The sequence below is a fragment of the Athene cunicularia genome (genome assembly GCF_003259725.1).
Source record: "Athene cunicularia isolate RWA chromosome 7 unlocalized genomic scaffold, athCun1 chr7_part1, whole genome shotgun sequence".
Classification (NCBI taxonomy): Eukaryota; Metazoa; Chordata; class Aves; order Strigiformes; family Strigidae; genus Athene; species Athene cunicularia.
The window spans coordinates 12,000,731-12,026,248 of NW_020799107.1; the positions used below are offsets into that span (position 1 = coordinate 12,000,731).

The window sequence follows — 25,518 nt, forward strand, 5'->3', positions numbered from 1 at the left end:
CATTTTATACATTTTATTTCTGTGGGTTCTTAAGTTTTAAATAACATTAGACATTTTTGTTCTGATATTATCTCGATTGCAGTTCTTCCTTTTCAGTAAACTTTGGGATAATTTTCACAGTGGACATTTTATGATGATAAAAATGCAAGGAATTCAAAGCACAGCTTCTCTGCAATCGTGAGCCTCCCAAGCATTAAAGCCTAACTTAAGGAACAGCAATAATGATCTTCATTATTTAAAAAACCACTGATATTTTAAAAAAAAAAATTCAATTATGCCATGACTGAGTAATTCTTAGATTTTATTCTCAATTCCTGGTTGGTTATTTTTTTTTAAAAAGACAGCTTGGTTTCAAAAGGCAGCACTACTCTTCCATGAGACACACTCTGTGCTTTGTGCTACCAAGCACTCTGAACCAACAGCCTTATTTCATGCACATTTTCACTGCGAGAGCAGGATGAGATTTATTTTTTTCCCTTGGGTCAACAGCACTCTTGTAAGCATCACAGAACTGAACTGATAAAATGCAACACCAGCTCTGAGATCCTTAGACTTACAGCTGCAAATTATTTTAGAGGACATACAGAGTAATAGCACACAAAAATCTTCTACTCTGGAGTCTCCTATGCAGTAACCAGTCATGAAAAGACTTCTCTAAGATGAGAAGATCAAAATCACCAACAGTGCAGAAACGCCGCTGCTGTCCATCCCTAAGTAGGCAGAGTCACGATTACCATTCACTAGCTATAGGAGGGCGAGCGGGGCTGCGTGGACATCCACACCCTTGGGGGAGAACAGTTGCTAACAAGCTCCTATACACAATGCGCTTCATACACAAGCAGTGAGAAATAATCTACAGTTATTACTACCAGGTCCTGAGTACATCCATAACCGATATTTCAAGCGTTAACCTTTAAGCCCAAATTTTCTTAAAATGATCCTGCAGAACATATATATTTCAAACATCTATATTTAAAATTATCTATTTTAGTAACCTACAAACTTTATTAGAGCTAGACTATCTGGAGAAAAACACCTTAAATTAGATTTCAAGTATTCATCAACATTAAAGTTGTCACTCTTGAAGTTCTTTGAAGATCCTGAGACAAACACTCATACGCAATCAAAAATAAGGAAAAAAAAAAAAAAAGTTAAAAGAACCAAAGCAGCTCGCAGAGCAGCATTGCAAGTCCCTGTGCAGGCCAGCTCCTGTCCACTCAGCCCAGGCTTTTCAGACCAGACCGCTAAGCCTCGCAACCCATCGGGGAGACTTGCAGCTCCCAACAGAAAGGTCCGCCACGACATTCAGCAGCTGCTGGAAGCTGAGTTACCTTATCTTTTGCAGTCACTTGAAATTATATACATCACTATCCATTCCATTCTTGCTTGGTGACAGTGATTTGTGAGGAATACAGAAGCATCAACTGATTGCAGCATCAGCAATCCCAACTTATTTCCACATATTAACTGCACAAAAAGGAACAAGCAAGTGAAGGAAGCCAAGCAGTATTTTATTGACTCCCAGAAGATAGATATGGACTGCATACAACCCTGGAAAACTTCTTACTTTTTAAAATCCCAGAATTATAAACAAGAGAACTCATTCCTCATAAATAACCTGACACCACTCCTTTGTCAAAAGGTTTTGCCATGGAACAGATTTCCTTTACAGTTTAATTTCAGTCGTTCTATTCGAACTGCTTAAAAAACTATGTCTATAATAATAATTAAATATATTGCTCATATTTGTGACTTTCATAAAAAAAATAGTTTGAGCTAATACTTTCCTAGTCATCAAAAAAATCCAGAGAGACACCAACTTTTGAATGAGCACTTCAGAAAGATGGGTAAAAATAATGTGCCGAAAATTATCAACAGACTTTATTTATCAATATACTGAGCCCCTTAAAAATGTGTATTTCATCTGAGAGCAGTAATGATTTCAAGAAAACACATACAGTGCAACCAGCTTTCCCTCAGTCCTGCAGAAACCTATACATGTATTCAACTACAGCCACAAAAGAACTTCTGCAACATGAACGAGACAAGGTTGATCTCAAAGGCAGATGTCCAAGTACTTGCAGAATCTGACCACACACAATTAAATTCCTTTTATTTTTAGAAGGTCAGCCTAAGCCTCAGTCAGATGACAACCACAGAAGCCTTGTTGGGCTTGGAGAGGCCATGGGAGCACTTCTGGTTTTAATGAGAAGCAGACAGGATGGCTTAAGTTGACAATGAAGCTGAATTAACACAGCTTTCAACATTTGTTCCTCTGGCATCTGGAAAAGGCAATAACCTCTGGAAGCATCAGACTTTTCCGAGGGGACCACCAGGCCACAGACTTGTTTGCCTTCCTACAGCAGTGCTCGCTATTATCCACAATACATTGCTTTCACTTCAATGCATTACTTCCAAGATGCTAACCCAGAGGCTTTGACTTCGACTTGAACTAAATGATCAAAGCTTGATAATTTTTTTAAGCTGAAAATGTGTTCCTACTTGAGCAATAACAAAGAGCACATCTCCCTAGCATGCATGATTGGCCAGAAGGGGTTTTACATCAAAGTCTCCAACACCCCAAGTATTTGCAAACCCCCAGGAGATGCTGGGGCTGAGGTACTCCAGTTAAAGCTTTGGCCATGAAGCTGGCTGCAGGGACCCATGCTCCACTCCACTGCCTCTGCAGATGTGCCAGCACAACTCTAAACTGGACCTCTGACCCAATGTGGGTCTAAAAGTAACCCTTGACTTCAAAGCATGGACCAGCCCGCTGATCCAATGTCCCACACAGCACAGGCAAGGGGTGGTGAAGTGGAGCGGAGGGGCAGAAACCAACAGCTGCAGCAGTGGTGCACTGGTTTGTCAGGTGAACTCCCATGTCATGAACCATCACCTTCATCGTTTGCAAACGGAACACGGAGGACATCTGAGATGCTCTTCAGAAACCACAGGTGATACCTGGATGGGCACGAGCCAAGGGACGTGTTTGGAAACATACTGTAAGCAGAGAAGCCATACCAGATATTGCCTCACCCGCTCCTAAACGTCATGTACTAAAAAGTCTTTTTAAAAGTGCCTTCTATATACCAGTTAATTAAACTGAACTCACAATATTTCCCTTCTATGTTACATTTTTACATAAAGCAGAAGTGTCTACACCTTCAGGAAAAATACCTTTCTAAGTAACTGTCAAAACAAACAAAAGCACATTTGAGGGCAACTTACCTAATTAGCTTCATGAAGATCATCACACGTGTAAAGCCAAAAGGCAATGAAATCTCAGAGACACAATAACTTGGGTGAAAGCAGATGTAACTCACAGGAAAGAAGTTTTAACAACTTTCTGTCCATGCAAGAGCTTTTCATTTCTGAGAGGAGAGCAATTAATACCCAGCAAGTGTCTGGTTTTGGCAATTCAGGCTTAGCGCCCTTAAAATGAGCTGCTTTTTTTTTTTTTTTTTTTTTTTTTAAGTTGTCATATCACTGTAACAGTTACGATCGTATCCTGATGAGTTCCTGGGATATACAAATCAGCTACTTCTAAACAAGTTTCTGCATGTTATAGACTAAACTTCTTAACTTACAAATAATTATTTTGCTGTTTCCAGTTTACAATGGTAAAAACAAATGAAGACTTCACAATGTGTATAAATGGGAGGTAAATGTATTTTTAAAAACAGAATAAAAAGCTGCATGTTAAAAACTGGGTCACAGACTAATAAATACATACATCAAAGACATGAAATTTTCAGCAGCTGGTTTTAAAGAGCAAGGAAGTGGGGAAAAACTAGCTGTCCAGACTCCATTCTGGCTCTGTGGTCTATATGCTAGAAATAGCTGCACTTCAAATACAAGTTAACAGAGGAGTAGAATCAGCTTTGTCACCTATTTTCTTTTAAAAAAATTAAGCTACTTCCTAAAAGTGTGGTGTAAAACCTAGAGAAACTTTCATTTCTTCATGCACTTGATGACATTGAATTAAAAAAAAAATTCTTTTAACCCAGAAAAAATGAGTCATTGTATACTGTAAGGACAGCCTTACTGCAAGTTTTCTACAGTAAAAGTATTTCTAGAAATACACCAGAAATTACTTTGCCATAACAAAATATACAATTATGTGTCAGATCATCATTGATTTTCAATACTTAGGCAAAACAGAAAGTTACTATGAAGTTTCAAAAAAACAAAGGAAAAAGCCCAACTCCAAACAGTAAAAAGATGTTTTGACAGCTGTGGAGATGCCAGAAAGCAATGCTGGACACCAGGAATTTCCAGAACAACCCCCTTTCCAAAGTGATGTGCAGTCTGTGAATTAGACCGTGAGAGAAAACTGATCCTGTTCTATGGGCTTCTCCACCCAGGCTCCGAGTCCTGCCTTCAGGAATGCTTTAAACAAACACTCTTTGGCAGTTTGATACTCAGTGGCTCCTTGCTTGGTTTCGTGGTACAGGTTAGGCTTGAGGATCTTTGAGCGCAAGCTAGAGGAAAGCTGTGTGGGTTAAAGACGAGAAAAGAAGAGAGACAAGAAACTATTAAGCCAAACAGTTTGAGAGTGACTGAGTTATTAAAACGACTATTATTAAAACAAGTTAATGAACCACTAAACCAAATGTTCAGGCAAAGGCAGGGAAGTACACAGAACTGTTCCAAACGGCAAGGTTTGCCTCTTGCAGAGCGAGCCCTTCCATAGCACCGTGCCGTGTCACGGTATGGCAGAGGCACCCCTGGTACTAGTCTCACCTCAGCCAGCCTGCCTTTCGCTGTCTCTGGACTATCAACTTCCTTCAGTGGAAGAAATCGAAATCCTGAAAAACTACTGACAGATACTTTCTTGTAGCTTTGACTGCAGTGAAACTGGGATTATCCTTCCAAATGAATTAAAATGAGAAGGCAAGCTCAAAGGAGATAGCACCCTTTGTTTACTTAGCTATAAACCAAGGGTTATTAGATCCTTGCACACCTCTTGGACCAGACATCATCAAGATAAACACAGAAGAATAACAAACACATCGTTCTTTTCCATTACTACATGGAGCAGTGGCTAACATCAGGCTCAGTTTAAAACAGGCTCAGAAAATGGCTCCTGAATACAGCAAGCAGCATGCACAGATATTTCATTAAGAATTAAGTGGAAAATCTATCACTCTGGAAGACATACCTTTGCATGAATACGCATCCAGCGGCTGTAAAAAGCATGCTTACAAAGGCGAGATGCACGGCCCATCTCATCTTTGCCGGTTGTAGCATTAATAACTTCAAGACCAGTGTCTCCTACTGTCCAGTTCACACTGAAGTTTGGTGCTTTCCCTGGCTGACGGGCTTCTGCATTGCTAATACCTGAAAGAAAAGCGATGTTTAATGACAATAGTAAATACTAACTCTTGATTTTTGTTTTTACTGAGGAGTAAGCTGTACAGCACAGCTACTGAACTCACACTGCTAAGCTAAGACTGCTGTCTGACATGCGGATCTGTGATTCCAAGGATATTTTCCTGCAGATTTTTCACTGACTCGTGGAAATACCACCATGCACACATCTCATTCTCATCCTGGCTAAAGTGCTCACTCCTTCTGTCCCTCCTAGCAGGGCAAGCGTGCCCTGCTGGAGCCATGAGAAACCAGCCTCCTCAGCAGGGGGCGGCTGCGGAGAGCCCTGTGGCAAGGGTCCGTGGGGACAGTAACATGAGCACCTTGTCACATCCGCCTCAGAAGGATTTGGACTTGCCTACAGGGCAAACCAATGACCTAATTATTAACCTGCAAATAATTATGAAGCAGAAAAAAAAGAAGTTGCTCCACTCCTGCACAAGAAACCTCTGCTCTCAGAGCTCACTCAGTAGCAGGACGAGGCAAGTGTAGGAAAAAGCAGATACTGTGAGGTTTTGACAGGTGTAACTCTCCAGTCAATTCCCTTTCACTCTGAAGTTGTAAAAATTTAGGTGCGTATTGCTTATCTCATTTCAAAACGGGTGTGAAACTACAAACCCTTGTCATGTTACAACACTCAGTTACAATTCAGCCAACAACTCTGGATGGCATTCTTATTTGGAGAGGTCGTGCTTATTTAGAAGTGCTTACAACGTGCTTTTCCACTTTCCCTCATAAAAATGGAGTTGAGTCAGAACAGCGATACGAGATGGTAGTATGCTTCACCAACTAAGGATCTATTTCCTCCTTCTTACGGACTATGCTGGGGCACAGTGTGACCGGCACAGGCAGCGGCACTGACGCTGTGGGCATCCAAGTTAGACAAAATGAGCCCCATCCTCAGCATCCTCTGCAGAAAGCCAAAACCAGCAGACATTTCTTTCCGTATAGATCTGGCTGTGCTTCAACTGCCACCCCACTTTACGTGCCCATTGCTACTTACAGTGCCCAGAAATGGCAAACTACAGGACTCAAGAAAGAACGTGGGTCATTTTGCTCAGATACTAAATTGCGTGACAAATATGGCTTCATCTCCGCTGATGGAGAAGAAAAGCCACCAGAAGTCTAACCCAAGTGCAAAGTACGGCTGGCTGGCTGCCCAGGCTGCCTGAGGCGGGATTTATACCCCCACAGCACCCCCACATGCTGCAGAGACACACTGTGTGTAATGACTGCGGTACCATGCTTGAAGATCACAGCAGGCGCTGCCATCCACGTGCAGCTCCACTCCTGCACGTGCAGCAGGACGGCACCTGCAAGCAGCAGCTAGGGCCAGGAGCTTGCGTTGTGCGTGCTATAGAAAAGCTGAGGAGCACATCGGATTTGATCCTGCAGACATTACAGGGGTGGCAAAAATCTGCCTTGAAGACGTCTCAGTTGTCTCACCAGGAGAGAACAAAGGAACAGGGCAATTTCTTCTTTCCAATCAATAAAGATCTCATTTTTACTTTAAGGCAACTGAGAACCTATTTCAAATCTACTCTGAGGTTATGCTAGGTCCTACACTTTATAAAATCTAGCAAATTTGTATAAATCGAACATAAGTGTTACAGCAAGATGCACTTCTTGCTGATATTTGAAATACAGTCTAATGCACCCGAGTGCAGGACTGGCTCACTTGGCCCGGGTTTCTGGTCCCAGCGCTGAGAGCGTGAGGCCTGTGAAGTCTGAATGACACAGTGAAATTCAGTTTGTTTACTATAATCAATTCCTCATTTCATAAATAAACATTTTGAAATATCAATCATATTGAACTTCCTGAAGCTGTTGAATTTTTACACCTGGTTTATGTCAACCTGGTCACTATGACTGTTAACCAGTAAGTAAGTGAATAGGTAAATAATAAAAAATAACACTACCATTCCACATTTTCTTAACATACAAGTTGAAAAAATTGAGAGTCAGAACAAAAGTTTCCTGGAGAGCTCTTTTCTGATTTCTTTTTGGAAAGGTGCATGCAAGAGCTGTAATACAGCAGCATGCCACTGATCTACACCCACTGATCTGTAAATCAGTGAGCAGGGATGTGGGACCCACACACTGACCAACCTGGGAGGGCAGACAGTGGTCCCTGCTGAGCAGGTACCATCAAGAATATCACTCAAGCAATGCTCAAGGAAGACCCAGCAGGAATAGGGCTTTATGACAAGAAGAGAGTTGAAAAGTCCTCATCACAACAGCTGTGGTCCTTCTGAGGCGTGGGAACAAACGTGCATCACGCCTCCTGAAAACAGGAGCTGGTCACGCACCACACAGCTTGTCTTGTGCCACTGAAGTGCAAACACTGCCACTCTGACTCATACAACACAAGGCTTGCACCTGAACACCTAATAAATTGTAAATTTTGGGTGCACACAAGACAAATCTCAACTCTGAGTTTCCAAAAGCATGTAAAAATCAGGCTGCTTCGTGAAGCTTATGTGAAACAGACCCCTGCTGACAAACCTCTTAATCAAAAATTGATTTTACCAAAATTACCGAAACAAGAGGGCTAAGAAATTGCCACCACATGACAGGCAGGTCAGTCATATTTTATCTTTATTTTAATGACATCTATATTATTTCTTTTGTTCCATATACTGCTGAACAAGTACAGGTATCAGATATAGTTCATTGAGTACTACAAGACAGCATTTGCTCCTGCTGTATCAGCTACTCAGACACCTGTGACACGACAAACCAGGTGTCAAATACTCAGACACCTGTGACATTATAAGCACCCACACAAGCAAATCAAGTAAAGATGAGGAAGCTGAACATCCAGTATGCATTACATTTCCATGGCAATTGTAATTGTAACCTTGGGTTATTTTGATTAATTAAAAAATTACAAAAAACCAGACTCAGAATTTCAAACAAACTTAAATAACAACACCCTGTTCAGCTGCTTAATTATCTGCATGAACCCTGCAGAGATGGCCTGAAGGTGGATCATGGGTAGCACAGACAGAGAATAAAGGTAATCTTAAAAGCAAAGCATCTAGGTGGATCTTAACTTTCCCCTCAAAATCTAGACATGAACATAGCATGATAAGCTGAAACTAGTAATGGGAGAGAAAGCTAGGATAGAAAGTAAAATATCTTATTCTCCTTTGAAAACTCATATAACTAAGCTATTTAGACAACATTGCTCAGAACTTATTGTTGAACATTATTATAATGGGGTATAATAAGCAAAAGCAAAGGTCACAGCTCTTTGTGCCAGTGCTTATATAAATAATAAAGCTTGACAGTTCTTTTGAGGACAGAGCTCAAAAAAACTTCATTAAAAAAGGACACAGGGAGCTGAAAAACACCAGTGTGAATGGGAGGACAAGGTACCAAGGAAACAGCCAAAAAAATCACCAAAGATTCTGCTGAAGGATTTATTTTTGTTTAAAAAAAAATGTGGACAACAGTCAGAGAAGTGCTGAGGCATGAACATTTATAATAACCACTCTTGCTGTGGTGATTGAAGTCTTCTTATGTACAAAAACTGGAGGAATGTTTTACAAAAAGGGTGGGTGGGTTCCCAGGCTGGGGCCCCTCTTCACAGGCAACGTGCCAGAGGAGCCACCTCAAACTGAGGTGCCAGTAAAAATAGTTCCAGGATATGCCTATGAAGTAAGCAAACACCAGTTACAGCACCCAGACAATATTCAACCGCATTCAAGGGAACTAAAGATGAGGCAGCAGGAACAGCAGTCGTGATATATAACCTCTCAAACCACACAAGTTCTCCAGCACATCTCCAGAAAGGTGGCCAATGAGACTCCAATCTTTAAGGAGTTTAGAGGTGTGCCAGGGAGCTACCAGCCAATACACATGACATCTGCACCAGGAAGGCTTCAGGAACTATGATACCACACTACTAGGTACAAATGTAAATACAGCAATACTGTGAAGGACTCCACAAAAAACTGCCTTTTGTAACTGAAGACTGGAGGTGGCCAGTGTGACACAAATTCTTGGAGAGCACAGCAAGTAGAAGGCCTGTCCGTTCAATGTGTACCTTAAAAACAGACTTAATGGACACCTGGATGAAGACAGTCTCCTTGGGAAGAGCCAGCACAGCTGGAGACCTTCAAGTTCTGTGCAGACCTTGATAGTATGCATGGGGAAAAAAAAGAGGTGAATAAGCTTGGTGATGATACTAAATTTATTTAAGAATATTAAGAGAAGAAACTGCAAAGAGTAGCAGAAAAAAACCTCACAACACTGGGTGACTGGGCAACAAAAAGGCAGATTAAATTCCTCACAGATAAACAGTAGGTAATACATATGAGGAAAAAGCAAAGCAATTTTGTATAAGGAGTGGTGGACTTGGAGCTGGATATTAGCAATCAGGAATGAGATTTTCTAATATTCAGTTCTACCAAAAGGTCAGGTCAATGATCAACAGTAATCAAAGGAAGCAAAGTAAATGTTAGCAATTGTTACTGAAAGATCATGGAACTGAAGAGAATATCATGGTGCCACCATATAAATAAGTACTGCTGCTCTATCAGGTGCTGCTCCAGCCTCACTAGCTCAAAAACATGATTGTAAAATGGAAGGGATGATCTTTATGTGGAAGGGTCTCCATGCAAGAAACAAGAAAGCAGACTTTTCAACTTTCAAAATATAAGACTTATGTAGGAATATTGCAGATATAGAAAACCAAGCATCATGACAAGTGCCATGACAACTGCTTATAGCCTGCATCATACAGAGTGCTGAGGAACATCTAATTAAATTAGCAGAAAGGAAATTCCATCATACAAATCTTTACATGTCCTACAGTCCTCCTTACTAAAGGAGGCTGCAGATGGTAAAAAGTTTAAACGAGTTCAAAAACCAGGAGTTCATGAATGATTTCTAAATACAAGGATCTTAATACCTGACTCAGGATGCCCCTGATCCTCAGGTTATGGCTGTGATTCTCAGGAGATATCTGCAGAGGCTTACTATTTCCTTTTGCTTTTCACTGCCTAACTACCTGTGGAAGAGCGTACTGCATTGGACAGATTGTATCTTAACATCTTGGTTTTACCTAAGCCAGTTCTTATGCTGGTGACAGCAGATGTGACACTGCTCCAGGATGTTTCAGCCAAGAACCAAAATAGGAAATACCTGTCAGCAGCACCATGAGCAAGAGGTCAAAACCACCATAATGTCATTTCTGACAATACTCTGGTAAAAGACAGGAAGGTCTAGAGAAACTAAAGCATAAGAAAACTATCAACTGACCAGACATTAAAACAGGGAAAACTTTGCATTTGCTCACTTGTATTTAACAACTTTTGCTCTCAAGGGCTTTCAAGGGCTGATTTTCTGATTGCTGAGCTCTGCCAACCCTACTTCCACCCTGGGTTAAATCCCATAATGTCTTCAAAAAAGAGTCTCTGCAGATTACCCTGCAGACTGGCATTTGTTATTGGCTGATGTATACAATCATCCACATTCTATTTGATTGAGAAATTGACCCCTTTTCAGATTATTCTAGAAATTCACAAGATTCAAACCTGTCTTCTCTTCAAATGAGCTGGCCAATTCTCAGGGAGAGCTCATGTGACCACAGTGCTGCAGCATGCTAAAGGGATCCCAAAAGGTCGGGCCCTGCAACCAAAAGGCTTCCAAAAGTCAGCATGGGGAGGGAGTTTTCTACCAACATACAGATTTCCTGTATCCCCTGGCTGAAAATCAGCTACTCTGATATGCACGTTTACATTTGACTTGCTGGGAAAAGGAGGTATAAGTAGAAAATCTCCTATGAGGAAAGAAAGATGATTAAAAGAAAATTTTTAGTGGTTAGGTAACAATAACTCAGTCTGACTTAATGCAATTGTTCCTCCAGACATAAAACTTGTTTTATGAGTCAAAAAACCTCACAGTTTTTACAATACTTTCTCAGTTAAACATGTGAGACAGTGGAAAAGACAGCTATCATCTGGTAGAAATGAGCCACCATCACACAGTTCTGTGTGTATACCAGGAGGAACACAGAACTGGGGACTGATACTTCTGTGGTGCTTATCCCAGGCAAGAATACACTGTAAAATGTGTGAATAAAAGAGCAGATGGGTAGCTACATAAATGCCCCAGCTGAATCCAGCAGCATGGGTCAGAAGACTAGTTTTTAAAACTGAACCAGTAGAGAAAAAAAGAAAAAAAATCTATCAACACAATTCTCCACCCAACCTCCCAAATTAGCTTCTCGTACAACTTTGAGACATGTATTTTCATGAAAACCCTACAGCTGAGAACACTTCTGAACTCTCTCTGCTGCTTAGTGAGTCCCAGCTGAACTGTTTAAACAGATGGTGCTAGTTCATGGCAACTAGATGATAACAATATTGCAGAAAGATAATTTTTAAGACAAGGCACTATTATGTGTTGTGAAAAGGATAACAAAAACTCCTCCCACCCCACCTGAAACCTGCTGTCTTGAAGAACAGATAAAATTCTCACAAATCGGGCAGAAAAAGACCATATAACAATTTAATATTTGGTGCTGTGAGTGTTGTAACTGTTATTTGCTCATACAAGGACAAATACATTACTTAACATTTTAATATGTTCTGGCTTAGGGAATCCTTACTAATTGCATTCTTATCTAAAGAAATGCTGGTTGTTCAATATGATCTTTTCTCCACTCCCTCCCTAAATCTGTTTTAAAAATTCATGTCAATTTTAAACATGCTTTAAAATACTGAGCTTTTTCTTCCCCTTGAAAATAAACAGACACATGCCAAAAGCCAAGCTCTACAGAACAAAGCAATGCACGCAACAGAGGTAAGATAAGAGATTTCAGTTTTAGAGCTTTCACAGCATTACTGTAACTAGCAGTTTTAGACTTTAAGACACTTCAGAACTTTTCTTTGAAAGTCACAGCTCAGTTAGGAGTTATGAGCTGTTAATACAAATACTGCCATTCCTCTTAGCCCCACTAGAGCCTAGGATCAGCACAATGCCCAAGAACAGTACTTAAATTTTCAACAGCAGATGCAAAAGACAACCGCTAACTACACCAGCAGGGGCTTGCCATATTGCTGTCTGTCAGATATATTTAATACTCTATTAAAAATATTCCCAAAGAATGTGCCACTGGGCTCTGAATGCAGCATTTCTGTATTAACCTACAAAGTGGAAATTAAAATTATTATTGGGTCATGCAAACAAGTTGGGTGCCATGCTAATTAAAGCTAATGCTGCATCCAACAGAGATTGATGATAAAAAGAAAATACAACCAACGGCAGCTGAGATGTTCTCTCCATCCATATTTAGATGGTTATTGATCTAGAATTTGTGAACCAAATGTGTCTATCTTGGCATACTGATTAATGACGGCGGTTCAACAAATATCTGCAATGGCAAGAGAAGTGACAGTGAGAGCTAACACACTATTTCATGGGTGGGAAGAGGTTTCACTAAGCCGGGCCCTTCAACTTGCCTCACATATTGCTAGGGTATGCTCCAGACAGCAATTATGTGAACACGCATCCAAAGGTTCATATTCCAGTTCTTTCCACCTTTTAACTCACAAAGAGTCCTTGCTATGGTATTTCTGACCAAGTATCTGTCTTAGATTTAGACCATAACTTTACTGTTGTAACCAGAAAGCAGTTTACTCACAGTACATAATTTGCAAGGTTTTTGAGAACTGCAAAATCACATTGCTACTGGAACGGACTTAGTTACCGGCACGGCCTTCTCCATTAGATACTTGCCACTAAGTAAAGGTCTGTTGAGTGTATAAAGAGGTGGTAGATCTTCTATCTCTGCTATCCTCTGGTATACGGCTCTGGATAGATGATCCCCATGATATAAACTCCCCAAGATGATGCTAGAGAAGTAAATTGGCTCCACAAAGAGGCTAAGTAAGGCTCCTTGAATACCCAATACGTTCCACCTAAGAGGGAGGGAAAAACAAAACAAAACAACAAAAAAAACACTTTCTTTTTAATGGAACATGTAACATCTGCTGGACATAATAGCAGTCAATCACAATGGATCAGACTTTCAACCCTTCCTCTTGACTAGCATATGACTATGGTAGCATAGCTGTGACACCTGCCAGAATTTCAGAGATCAGCTTACGGGATGCTCAGCAAAATCCTGAGAAAGAAGACCTACAGCAACAGGTCTGTTGTCAGCATCCACTGCAGAAGCAGACTCCATAACTTTAATTCCCCCCTAACACGTCTGGTGATGCATTTTCCAGCACCCTAATGCCAGATGGACAGGATCATTCAACGGGAGAAAGCCAAACAGTGAGATCCTCAGTCAGAAACAGTAGCTGATGCCTCCAAAAGACACCCAGCAGTGGGTAAACCGTCCTTCCCAGAATACAAGAAGGATTGTCTCTGCAAGACCTCAGCACCATAAGGGAAAGCTTGTCCATGACACCCTAGCTGAACTGTCCACATCCTGCTGCCAGAAAGGATGTATGTAGTTGCTTGCAATATCCATGGGCACGGAGAAAACTGAATATGAAAACTGAAAATATGCAAAGAGTTCATACAATACCCTTTGCTTGCTTTAGCTGCTTTATAGACTCCAACCATAAATCCCTATATGCACCACTGTGACCTACCCTGGATCAGGTCCGGTGGCAGGGATATAGCAAGCCTAGGAGCAAAATACTCAAGTGGTGTGTAGCTGTGTTTGTTTGATCAAGTTTTGGCTCTCTATCTGTATGTAACAGTCATACAAAGTACTTTTTAAAACCTCAAAGTCTCTTGCAGAGTTTTTCAGTGTCCTTGTCTTTGAGGTTTACTAGCAAACAGCTTGGCACTGTTAAAATAGCATACTTGAGTACAACTGCAACACCCAGACACAAGCAGCAGGAAAGTTTCTTTGGTGCTTCAGTAAAACGGATGAGCACAATGGAAACTCACATAGAATGGCTGTCCTTATTAAAAGGCCCATCCTAAATCACACTGCCACGTTCCCCTAGGGCAACAGGGAACTCTGGTATTGCTACCAGAGTTTCTTGCAGCTCGTGCTGGGGTGGCATGGCTACACATCATCATCAGTTCTGCTTAGAAACTAAACAGCACAACTGTTTCACTGCTGCAAAAACTGAACTACACATTTTGGCTACAAGACTTGCAAAACAATTTTTTAAAAAAAAGGGTAAAGAAAAATTGCCATCCAAGGAAACAATTTCTTTGCATATCTTTACTGAGGATGAAAATGGAGGCAATGTGCATTAGCTTACTCACCTGTCATTAAAAAAGCTGGCCCTAATGATAAGGTATATTTTACATTAAATAAAGGTGTATTTTGTATAACATTGAAAATACAATCAGAGACCAAACATCAGAGTAAAGATATCAAGCAAAAAATTAATACTTCCCCGGGCCAAGATGCCTTTCCGAGGACCTTACCCTGACTAGAATTTTGTAAGCACAGAGGTGTTATAAGTGCTGAATTAATAGCATTTTCTTGTTATTTGCAGTATTACCTACATCAAGCATAGAGAAGCACATGACCTGCTACAGATAATATTACAGAAGACTAAGAATTCAAGACTAAGCATTGCAAACTGGGGTCTTACAAGCGTATCTGAAACTTGCAGACATAAAAACAAAGCTTCCTTCAGTGAGGTACATCACATTTTACTTTTCATGAACCGTACTTGAGTGACAGATGGACATTTTTAAGAAGGTCAAAGTGTTCCTCTGGCAAGCCCTAGCTTCCTAAATGAAACCTTTGCCAGGCCCTTTTCCTTGCTTCAGCCTCCAGTATTTCCAGAGCTTCTGTTTTGCTGCTTCCTCCCACACTTGGTGAACTTCTCTGGCACAGAAAATGAAAGCTGAAGTTTGTCTTGCTCAGCTTCTTTTGATTAAAAGAGGAGTGTGGACACCTGAAAGAGCTTCTGCAAGGTGAACTGCATGAACTGGTATTACAAGAGTTACTCTGTGCCTGCCCACACGCCTGCCGTTTTGCTGGGGTATGCTGCATCATGTTTACCTCTGTGGTACGTGCTCACGAGCGCTGAGTTCAGAGCAGCTGGCTCTGAAGGACAGTTTGCAGAAGGACAAGGACAAGGTTTGCAGAAACTATTCACACAACCAAAGCCCCAAGCTCTTAATATTGATTAGGCTTATAAAACTAGCTTGACATTTCATTTGTTATAATAAAAAGAACATACCTGTGGAAAGGTATACATGTATCAGAAACTGGCAGTAGCACAGAGATAAGCATGAAACCCAACTGCATATTATCACAGAGTCAAAAGGGAAGACTTCATAGACTTTCTTGTTGTTGCTTTTTTAAGCTGTACTTCTGTCAAACTAATTCCTCACTTCTATTAGCACATAACACTAAAATCCACCTTTATAGATAGAAACTGAGAAACTACACCAATACCACATATCAGTTTTTGAAAGGCCACAGGCATTGCCACCTGAAATGGTAAAACCTCCTTTCCCTTCCAGTTTACATGCATGAATTATCAGAACAGATGCCAACAATGGCTGTCAACCTAGTACTAAAGTTTACTGAAACCACAACTTCTTTTGAAGTTAACAGGCCAGATTCTGTATTTCACTACAGACTGTGAGGTGCAGAGCAGAAAGAGCAAAATTTATTACAGAAAACTTCAGTAAAGCCATTGTTGCCTTTCTGGTGAAACAATTAAGCAAGGGTTTTTTTCTTCACATTAAAAAATAGTATCAGAAAAGGGTTAAGTAACTGAAATTACTTAAATTTAGGTTACAAACTCAAACCTTTCAAGGCTCAAATGTAGCTTATAATACAGAAATGAACCTTCCCACACTGCAGGAGAGTGGACATAGACCCTGGCTGTGGCACAGTACTCATTTAGTGGCATCTGATGGCTCAAGAAAGCAGTAACAGAAGACAACTCTCCCATCACTAATTCAGCAGTTTAAATCTCTCTTGCACCAGCCCTGGGCAAAAACGCAGAGCTCCCACATAAAATGACCTGATCTCAGACCACAGAGCAGACTGCACCCACGCAGTACCTTTTCTCACCATTAAAATAGGAAAATGGCACCATGTTTGCAACAGAGAAAAGCACTAAAGCACAAGCGTAAGCAGGAAAGCGGCATCACGTCAGTGGTGTTACTGAAATGCCTAAAGGTGCGCAGACAAGAGATTTGCCAAAGGGGAAGAACACCTCAGCAGGCAGGGAAACACCCTCCAACATAAAATTTCTCACTGGGCAAACATGAGACACTTGTCTTAGCTGATCATAAAACCAATGCCTCTCATGACACTATTTTACATATTCTGAGTGTTCTGGTTTTAAGCTACTACAAGAATTTTCTTTCACAACCTTTAAAAAGCTTCAAAGCAAAACTAACATTTAAAATACAAACTTTTATATTGATATAGAGCATGAGCCACAAGATTTAGGTCCACACTGCCAGCACTTATATACAGGTGCCTTGATTTGAGCTGGGGCCTAGGTCTCATTACAGTTAATCACAATGTACTCAGCAGCCGAGTACGACCATGGTTGTTGGGCTGAACAGTTCTCCATCAACAAGTCAGCTGTCTAATGCCAGGGAAGCTGGGGCACCTGGCATGGATGGGGATACCTGCGGCCAAACACCAGCTGCGTGTTCAGCCACATGCTTCTTTCAGCTTCAACTCTGCAGTTCTGCAAGCAATGCACGCTGCAAGAAAAGGCAATCTGACACGATGCCAGAAAGTTCAAGCAAAGATGCATTTACTTATCCTGAACTGGCCTTTCTCTTCTAAGCTGCCTTTTGTGAGACAGAAGATCATTCAGAACCAAGTGGTTGCGTTCACTGTCTACCAGGGGTTTGTTGAGCTGTTATTTAAGCCCTACCATGTCTGAGGAGGCAACAAGATTTCTCAAGCTCTTCTAGCAATAATTAGAAAAGAACTTAAGCTTGAGAAGAGAAACAAAAGCTGAAAATCAAAACCACAGATCTCCTTTTTTCCTCAGACAGGCTAGCCAACACACTGCAGTAGCCCTTACTATCACCTGGATTAGGAGATTCAGTGCTCCCAACACTACACATATGAGCTACTACTGCTTTTCTGGGACAAGTGAAAAAAAAAATATACCTTTATTTGACTATCTGGCCACTGAACAGCTCCAAACAGTTAAAAAAACATAAGGAGGATGACAGTCAAAGGATGCTGTAATCTGATGCTGCTATAAAGTGCAAAGTTGCACCCCATCATTTCCCCAGCACCAAGACTGACTGTAGAGGGTGCTGCCTATCACCACTTTGATCCCCCTCAGCCTGCTAACTTTATTGCTTGTACAGCTCTCCATAAAGTCAAATCAGTGACATGAAACATTAAAACAAAACAACAAACCCCTGTCCTTGTATTCTGAAGAGGCAGTTCCTCTAGTCCAGTTTACAGCACGGCTCCACGAACAACTGTGGGAGCACTGCTGAGAAGCAAGGAGATGCACAGCACAGGAGGGCATGGGTGCTGGGCGTCTCCTAAAACACCTTCTCCATCAGACAACACACTACCAAAAGCACATTTCCAGATGAAAATTAGCTTGCTTTTAGAAAGGAAATAAGCACTGGACAAATGATGCTTTTTCCTGCAGATAATCTTACTGATTTCAGCTGGGCAATTCTGCTGGGCGAAATGATGCAACGTGGAGCAAACTGTGTGAGGAGCAACAAATTACATCTGGTCTGACCAATATACAACATGTATCCCTTTAGTAACCTCTTATTATTCCTCTCTAAACTCCTTATTATTATTTCATATATTCATATATTCACTGTTTTCTATGAGGAAGAAGTAATTCATAATTACATAAAACTCTCTTATTTCGTATCAGGTTTATTGATTTGTTAAGAAATGTCCATCAAAATTGTACCAATAGACCATCTTTTTTTATACAGTCTTTCTTACATAAAAACTCTGCTTTTCATTAAGGTTTTTTTGTTTGGCATGAAAAAATCAGCCATCTTAAAAATTTCATGTGTGAACCAAAAACTACTTCAATTCAGAAACACTGCTGAGATGTCTCCCTGGGAGTACAGCTTGGGATGCCTCGTATCTCCACTTTGCTCTATACTTCACAGTTCCTCATGCACACTTAGTTACAGTGAGACCAAAAGACCAAATCTTCCCTGTCACCAAGATTCTTCCATGTCCTTTACCTCATCTGTGATGTAATCTTGTGCTCTAGCATCCAGGGAAATGCTCTTTCAAAGCACTACATCTCACCACCTTTACAGACTAGACCCCAACAGTGGCCTTTGCAGATCTGTGCACATGAATTATGTTCAGCTCCTGACTATTTACACAGAAAATACTGTGTGTAGTGTGTTCACTTGAGGTTTTATAGATGAGCACTGCACTGGGGAAATCTGAATTTTACAAATTTATCATACTCAGTGGTCTCCTTATTCTGTATTCCCCACTTAGATTTTATTGGTAACAACCTGGAGGATGGATGCACTTTCTCAACGTTTCTGCTGTTCTCAGTCACGCTACATTAAAAAAAGAGGGCAGAGAAACCAGAGACCAACACCAAAACAAGAGGAGTCCTCTCTTCCTTGCCATGTTGTTATATTTCTGCTCTTTAGACTACCATGTGCTCAGAGGCAGCTCAGTGTATCTGCAGTGGTTTCCTGAAAGATCTATTGCTTTCTTCATGACATACAGCTGATTTCACAACTCTCAATACATGAAAAGGTAAGTAAAATTTGGCTCTGAAGCAACACTTTCACAGAGTGTGCTAGTGCACCTCTTGCAAAAAAAAAAACCCAGGCTGAAAATACACGCTTTGGGTAAAAACTCTCCTCTGAACTTTTGAAACTCAAACTGCATAGAAATTGTTATTTGCACTATTTTAGAGAAAACGCAGAAATGAGGGGAGTCTAATAGCAGTAATCAATAAAGTTTGATGTTGATATCAAATGTCTTAGCATCACTTTCAATAATTTTTATGCAGACAGCAGTATGGAGGAGGTGAGTCACTGTGCGTTGCATTTACAATGGCGTGCACATGGAACTGGTGTCAGAATTCATCTCCTGAGAATGAAGTCTCCTGCAATTACCAAAATGAGGCAGACTGCAAAACCTGACAAAAACAAGTGTTTATAATTCAAAGAGCTGCTCTTATTAATATAATTTATAAACAGCAATGACTATGAAGAAAGGAAAATTATTTAGTAGGCCTTCTGTTTATGACAAGCTTTTACTTGCAACTGATGGCAAGGGAGAGGTGTCAATGTGTGAGAACATGTCAGACTACCTCCAAAAAGCATTTTACCTCCTTATATGCATCTCTTGTATGACAGAGGCACACAGCTCAGACAGCAGCTGTCTCAGGAAGTAATCCCAAAGGCAGGCTTGGCTTACCATGACACCAAGATTTCAAGGTCTTTCAAATTGCAACATGAACCATAAGCTCCTTGTGACCACTGTGCATCCAAGGTGTGGGGCAATTTGCTTCTTAAAACGAAGATGTTGGAAGCTGCAGACCCAGGGGCTCCTGCTAGCTCTAAACAGAAGGTGCTCATGTTTGCAGTAGCCATGCTTGTGGGTTTTCCTGCATGTTTCTGGTTTCCAAGACTGCTGTGATCAGCCTGACAAGTTTGATGCTGGCAGCATCCCCAGGGATGCTCACAGAGCCCTGTGGCGGCCTCCACCTCTGCAGCTTGGTGACAAGCATTTGTCTGGTTTTGCAACCACGTTTGCTGTGGTTCATCATTCACGTGCAGGGACACATGCTCAGCTTCAGCTCAGACCCACACTGGGTAGGTCATGATCTGCTGGCTGTGGACATCCATCTAGCTGGGCTTCAGTCTGATCACCTGGCAGAACAAACTGGCAGATCTGACTTCATTCAGCTAACTCCAGTCTGGTTTCTTTTCTTATTTTAAAACTGATTTCTCTTTGTTTCCTTAAGAGATTAACTGAATCTCTATGATCAGTCCCTGTCTTTCAGGAGCCACAGCATAGAGAAGCAGCAACATTGTTACGTGGAGTCAGAGCTTCTTTTACATCAAGTGGTCAGTCAGTGGCCCACACTATAAATCATTAAGTGCAAGCAGTCCATGGTCTCTGACAGTAGCACTTCTTGCAAACATCTTTTTATTTAACATGAGATCATATGTGCAGTTACTGACAAGAGAATCTGTTTTCCCTTGTAAGCTGTACCTAGGTTGGCAACCACACAGCTCAGACTTGTCACAGCTTTTCTGGAGTTGCCTGGATTTGCTGCATATCAGTGAGCTTGGGTCAAGACTCAAGGCCACTGGTTTGAGAGGTTACATGATGCTACATCTGGCTATTTAGATGCTACACCTTGGATAGTAGCTTCCTACCACTTTCCCCCCATTTTTTTACCTAGGTGTCACACAGCCACCATGTATCAAAGTGAATACATTCACATCAGCCACTGCCATTTGGGTTAAGAACTGCTCTTTCTATTGCTGTTCAGAAATCACACTGGCTCTGTCATGGAGCTTGCCACTTAGAAATAACTCTCAAAGACAGATGGATGAGCATGGACATAGCTGCAGAACATGCATGAGTGAGCATGTGTAGGATTTCAAGATGTGTTTGTGTGCAACAAGTCTCAAAAAACTAAGTGGTAGGGTCAAGATGACAAAGCCATTGGGGAGATAAAGATTGTGTTACAAACTTGCATTTGGATTTCCCACTCTGAATAAGCACAAAACAAGGCCAGTGCATGGGCACACCATGTTCTTTCACACAAAAGATGATAAGAAATAATATTCTCCCGTCTTTAGAGAAGAGCACCGATTATTTCCCCTTTAACAACTCGACCTAATGTTAAAGCTCTTCTCAATTCCTACAGCCTTCCTACCAATGAAGTGGGGTGAAAAAAAATTTGCTCTTCTCAGCAAGACACTAGCCACAACTGGAACATTTAATGAGTAGTTATTATTTGAAGCCAAAAAACTTCAATGTGGGTGCAAAAATGCATCAAAAGGAGAATGACAAAGATAGACTTCATAAAGTACCATGGAACAAGGTTAGAATACATTTAAAACAAATGCATGTATATTAATGACCCAAACCAGTTATTCTGGTCACAGAAACCACCCTAACACCATACTGCAGTGCCACCAGACACTAACACACTAGGATAATCCTGTTCTAATTCTTCTGACCCAAATGGTATTACACTCATGGCCTTCTCAGGCTTCCCAGAGTTTTTCTTGAATGTTCCTACCAGGCTCAGAAGGGTGTTAGACAGAACACTGCAACAAAGCACTGAGCCTGAAAATAACAGCTTGGATTATATAAATAATCCACACAGATGAGGCTGTTCAGATACAAGCAGTTTTCTTGCTTGTGCCATCCTGTACCCTGAATTTATCCATGTCTTTTCCAGGCTGGGACTGGGAACCTTCGGGAAAACTCAGTGGAAATTCACAGGGCTGAGGCATACTGGAGGACTGACTGCTAGACACTACAGAGAAATGCATTCTATCAAATGTAAATGGACAAAACATGGTCATAAGTGTCAGGGAAATGTGGAAAAAAAAAAAAAAAAGAAAAAAAGAATATGAAAATTTGGGCCTCCTTACCCGTCATACAGTCTTTGTTCTGTGTCAAGGGGTTCTATTTGCTTCCTTCACTGGCACAAACAAAATTATTCCCATTAGCCCCAAGGAGAGGTGACAGCTAGCTACGCAAGCGAGAGATGGATTCTGTTCTGCATCACACAAAATCAACAAAATAGTCAAATGTGTTCTAGCTCAACAACTGTCTTAATTTTTTTTTTATTTGCACTAACAGCAACAACGATGTGATAAAAGAAGTCAAATGAATGTGGCATAATTACCATGTCAGGTGGTTGGGAGAAGTCCCTGGCATGAAGCTGGGGAATTTATTTGGTGAATTTTATTGAAAATATAAAAGAAACTAAAATGTCATTTTTGTACAATTACCTTTCAGCAACCCACTGTCCTAACTTCTGAAAGACCCTACCTATTTATGTTAGGGAGATTTAAACTGAAGTAAAACATCTTCCTTCAGTAGAGATGCTGATTACTTGAGACTAGAGGAACAAAGTGATTACGTAACCTTCCTCGTGTATTTTTGATTCAGCATAAGCAGTTCACAAGAATAGTTCCAACCTAATACACGTCATAAATTTTGAATCAGGTTAACTGTGACTTGACAAAACAGCAGAGCTATTTTAATTTTAAAAATAACTGGAGTATCATGAGCCGAAAAACTTTCTCCTCTATTTTGCAAGAACACAGAGGCTGCAAACACACAGACTCATTTAAAAAAATTATGTTGCAACTCTCCCATACTTCTGATACTTGTTAAAGGATACACTGCTGTTAAATTTTTTTGGAGGATAATCATTTGTCCATTTATGATTTTGAACAAAAAAAAATCTTTTTGTTAAAAAGAGCAACAAAGAAATAATTGCATAAGATACAAATAAAAACACTTGTATCAAAACAAAATTTTTAATTACAGTAAAAATATTTAAACTAAAACTAAAATAATTTTAAAGTTAAAAAATTAAAAGTGCCCATCAATTACGAATTTTTAAACTGGAACACTTTTTCCCCTGTATAAAATAATACAAATCTAAATCTATCCATGGAAAATGTATGTATCTGACATCATAGACCTTTTTGGGTTGGAAAGTACCTTAAAGATCACCTAGTTCCAACCCTGTTGCCATGGGCAGGGACACCTTCCACTAGACCAGGTTGCTCAAAGCCCCATTCAACCCGACTTTCAACCCTTCCAGGGAGGGGGCAAGGATGTATATCATCAGAGGAAGTTATCCAGCTATAACTAATATAATATCTTTATTGTGCTGGTTTGCTAATGCTATACTACTTTGGAGGAGGGGGCGAGGGGGGGGGAAGCATTCCTCTGCTATTTCCCAGTGATATAAATATAAAACAAAGCTGTCGTGGCGGGAATGATAGATAATGGTTTCACCTTGCCCCTGAAGCCAGCAGAAGGTCTGATACCACTTGCAGGTGAAGGATCAGAGCTTTATCACTGGAGCTACAGCCACCCCCACGCTACATCTAAGCAATGAAATAAGCCAATCAATAACATGCACGTTCACTGCAGCTATCATGCAACCCTCCTTTCTTGTTTAGCAATAGAAAGTAATACCAAAGAAAGGAATAATTCGGTATCTCACCTCGCTATCTTGTCACTGCAGGACATGGTAAGTAGCCTTTCTCCTTGCAATACACCATCCCATGTCTGGATAGTGGTAGTAGAGCGCACGGGGATGGTCCCTTCCCCAGATTCTATTTTTGTCCGTAGCTGTCCTCTCGCTTTGCGGTTTGGATGCCTGTCCCCTTGATCTAAATGACAAAAATCACTTACAGTCAGCTGAGAAACATTCTCTGTGTATTTTACAGATAGCATTACAAGGAGAAGAGTTGAATAACAGTATTTGCCTGCGTAACTGCTGACTTGCATAACAATTTCTATTGCTCCTTGCAAATTAGCTACAGCATCAGCCATCTCTCACAAATACAGTCTTCTAAAACACACTTGCAATTAAACCAAGCTTTCCATGAAGGAGCAGTACACAGCAAGTAGCTCTTCAATTCTGTTCTGCGTGTTACAGCGTTAGAATGAAGTTAACAGACAGATCAAGAAAGGGGCAGGCAGACAACCACCATTAAAAGATGGGAACAGGGAAGCAGTTTGGTTAGTTCTGTACAAATACTTGCTGACTCACTGGCTTATCTCGGCTAGCATTCAGCCTCTTCAAGACCACATGCTGGATCAGTCTATACTTAACTTCTACCACACAGGAAGAACAGCTCAGAATTTTTTTTGAAGAGATCTTTGTCTAACACACATCTACACTAAAAGGAAAGAAGACACCTAAATTTTATCTGTGCCACTTGTACACGTTCAAAGAATATTTTAAACTCCCTTGCTAGAGTAGGACTGCTGTCATACCCTCTTGTGCTGCTTCATGTGGTGAGAAAATCCTAGCGTCGCCACAAGGAGACGTGCTGATATAGAGATGAAACTGCACGTTCTCCTTCAGCTTAAACCCGCCTCGTTCTGACTTGATAAAAATGGATTTTTGTTGATCTTCTTTATTGCTGAAACAGAGAATAAAGCTAGAGTCAAAACTGACATTAACACATAACTAACCATAAGCTGGGCAGTCTTAATAGGCATTAAAAATACACACAGAATGTTTGGAAATTTTATAGCATAAATCTACTACAATGAACCATTAAGACAAGATGATAAAAGACCATCAAGACAAGAAATAGAGTGCCCTTGACATCCCCAGATGTCAAGAGCTGTCAGGCACTTACCAGCAAACGAAACATCACTACCCTTTAGCCCCCTTGAGATTATTTTGATTTACATGTTTACAGTTCACAAAATGATTCCCAATTATTTTCTTCTGTCCTCCCCTCTCATGACTGACACCTAACTGAACACATGTTTTGTTAAAGTCAAACTTTAGGGAAAAGGGCCTGAGTTCTAAATTAAACATCCTAATGCAACAGGACAAGCGTTTCACATTGAAATAATAATTCACATTGAAATGTTTTAGACAAACACCTTTTCAGCTCCATGTGAGCAGCCCATCTTCCGTTTGCCTCCAGCTTACCTTAGATAAAGCTCAAGCTGTGTATACAGGAATTTAAGCAGGCACCTGCGAGATATAATTTCCGCATGGCAATCATTTAATGCAAGACCACGATCACTCATGTATTCACCATTGATGCATTTTGTCCCTGTAGAAACACTTATTACCAGGGCATCTTTCACATCTGTACCTGCAAAACAAAATTTCAGGAAGAAGATGCATTTTTTTTGTTTGCTTATTTAAAAAAAAAAAAAAAAAAAGTCTTTTCTTCTGATACATTCTTTAAAGCAAAAGCTTCACTCAGCCATACCCTCCCTGTACCAGTACAGCCTGTGGTTCTCATGAGTTCTTCATGTTGGAGTTCATACAAGTTGGAAATTGAAAACCTGCAGGGAAAAATTGCTGCTTCAGGAAGAGTTATTAAAGCCCGTGCTCCAAAGAGGGTGCTTTTTTCCTGAGCTCCAGGCAGCCAGCTAGCTTCTAGCATGTACCTTCTGGCCACCTAATGCAGATATTTACAGCAACTTTAGAAATCTGAAAAGCACTCATTTATTGAAAC

General features: G+C 40.7%; 1 protein-coding gene across 2 annotated transcripts in view; it reads right to left on the reverse strand.

Moving 5' to 3' along the window:
- ADARB1 (adenosine deaminase, RNA specific B1) overlaps positions 1-25,518 on the reverse strand; it is an 85,050-nt gene continuing 59,532 nt past the window's right edge. Inside the window, exons 6-12 of one of the 2 annotated variants that reach the window (XR_003398778.1) lie at positions 24,981-25,149; positions 24,308-24,456; positions 23,529-23,697; positions 13,120-13,301; positions 5,162-5,340; positions 3,229-4,492; positions 1-2,961 (exon numbers count right to left, since the gene is read on the reverse strand). Coding sequence is in view for 1 of the 2 variants with exons in the window: in XM_026852355.1 (XP_026708156.1) it covers positions 4,316-4,492; positions 5,162-5,340; positions 13,120-13,301; positions 23,529-23,697; positions 24,308-24,456; positions 24,981-25,149 (1,025 nt within the window). In the remaining variant the exon portion in view is untranslated. Of the gene's footprint in view, positions 4,493-5,161; positions 5,341-13,119; positions 13,302-23,528; positions 23,698-24,307; positions 24,457-24,980; positions 25,150-25,518 lie in introns of both variants that reach the window. The other variant, XM_026852355.1, reaches the window with a different exon arrangement.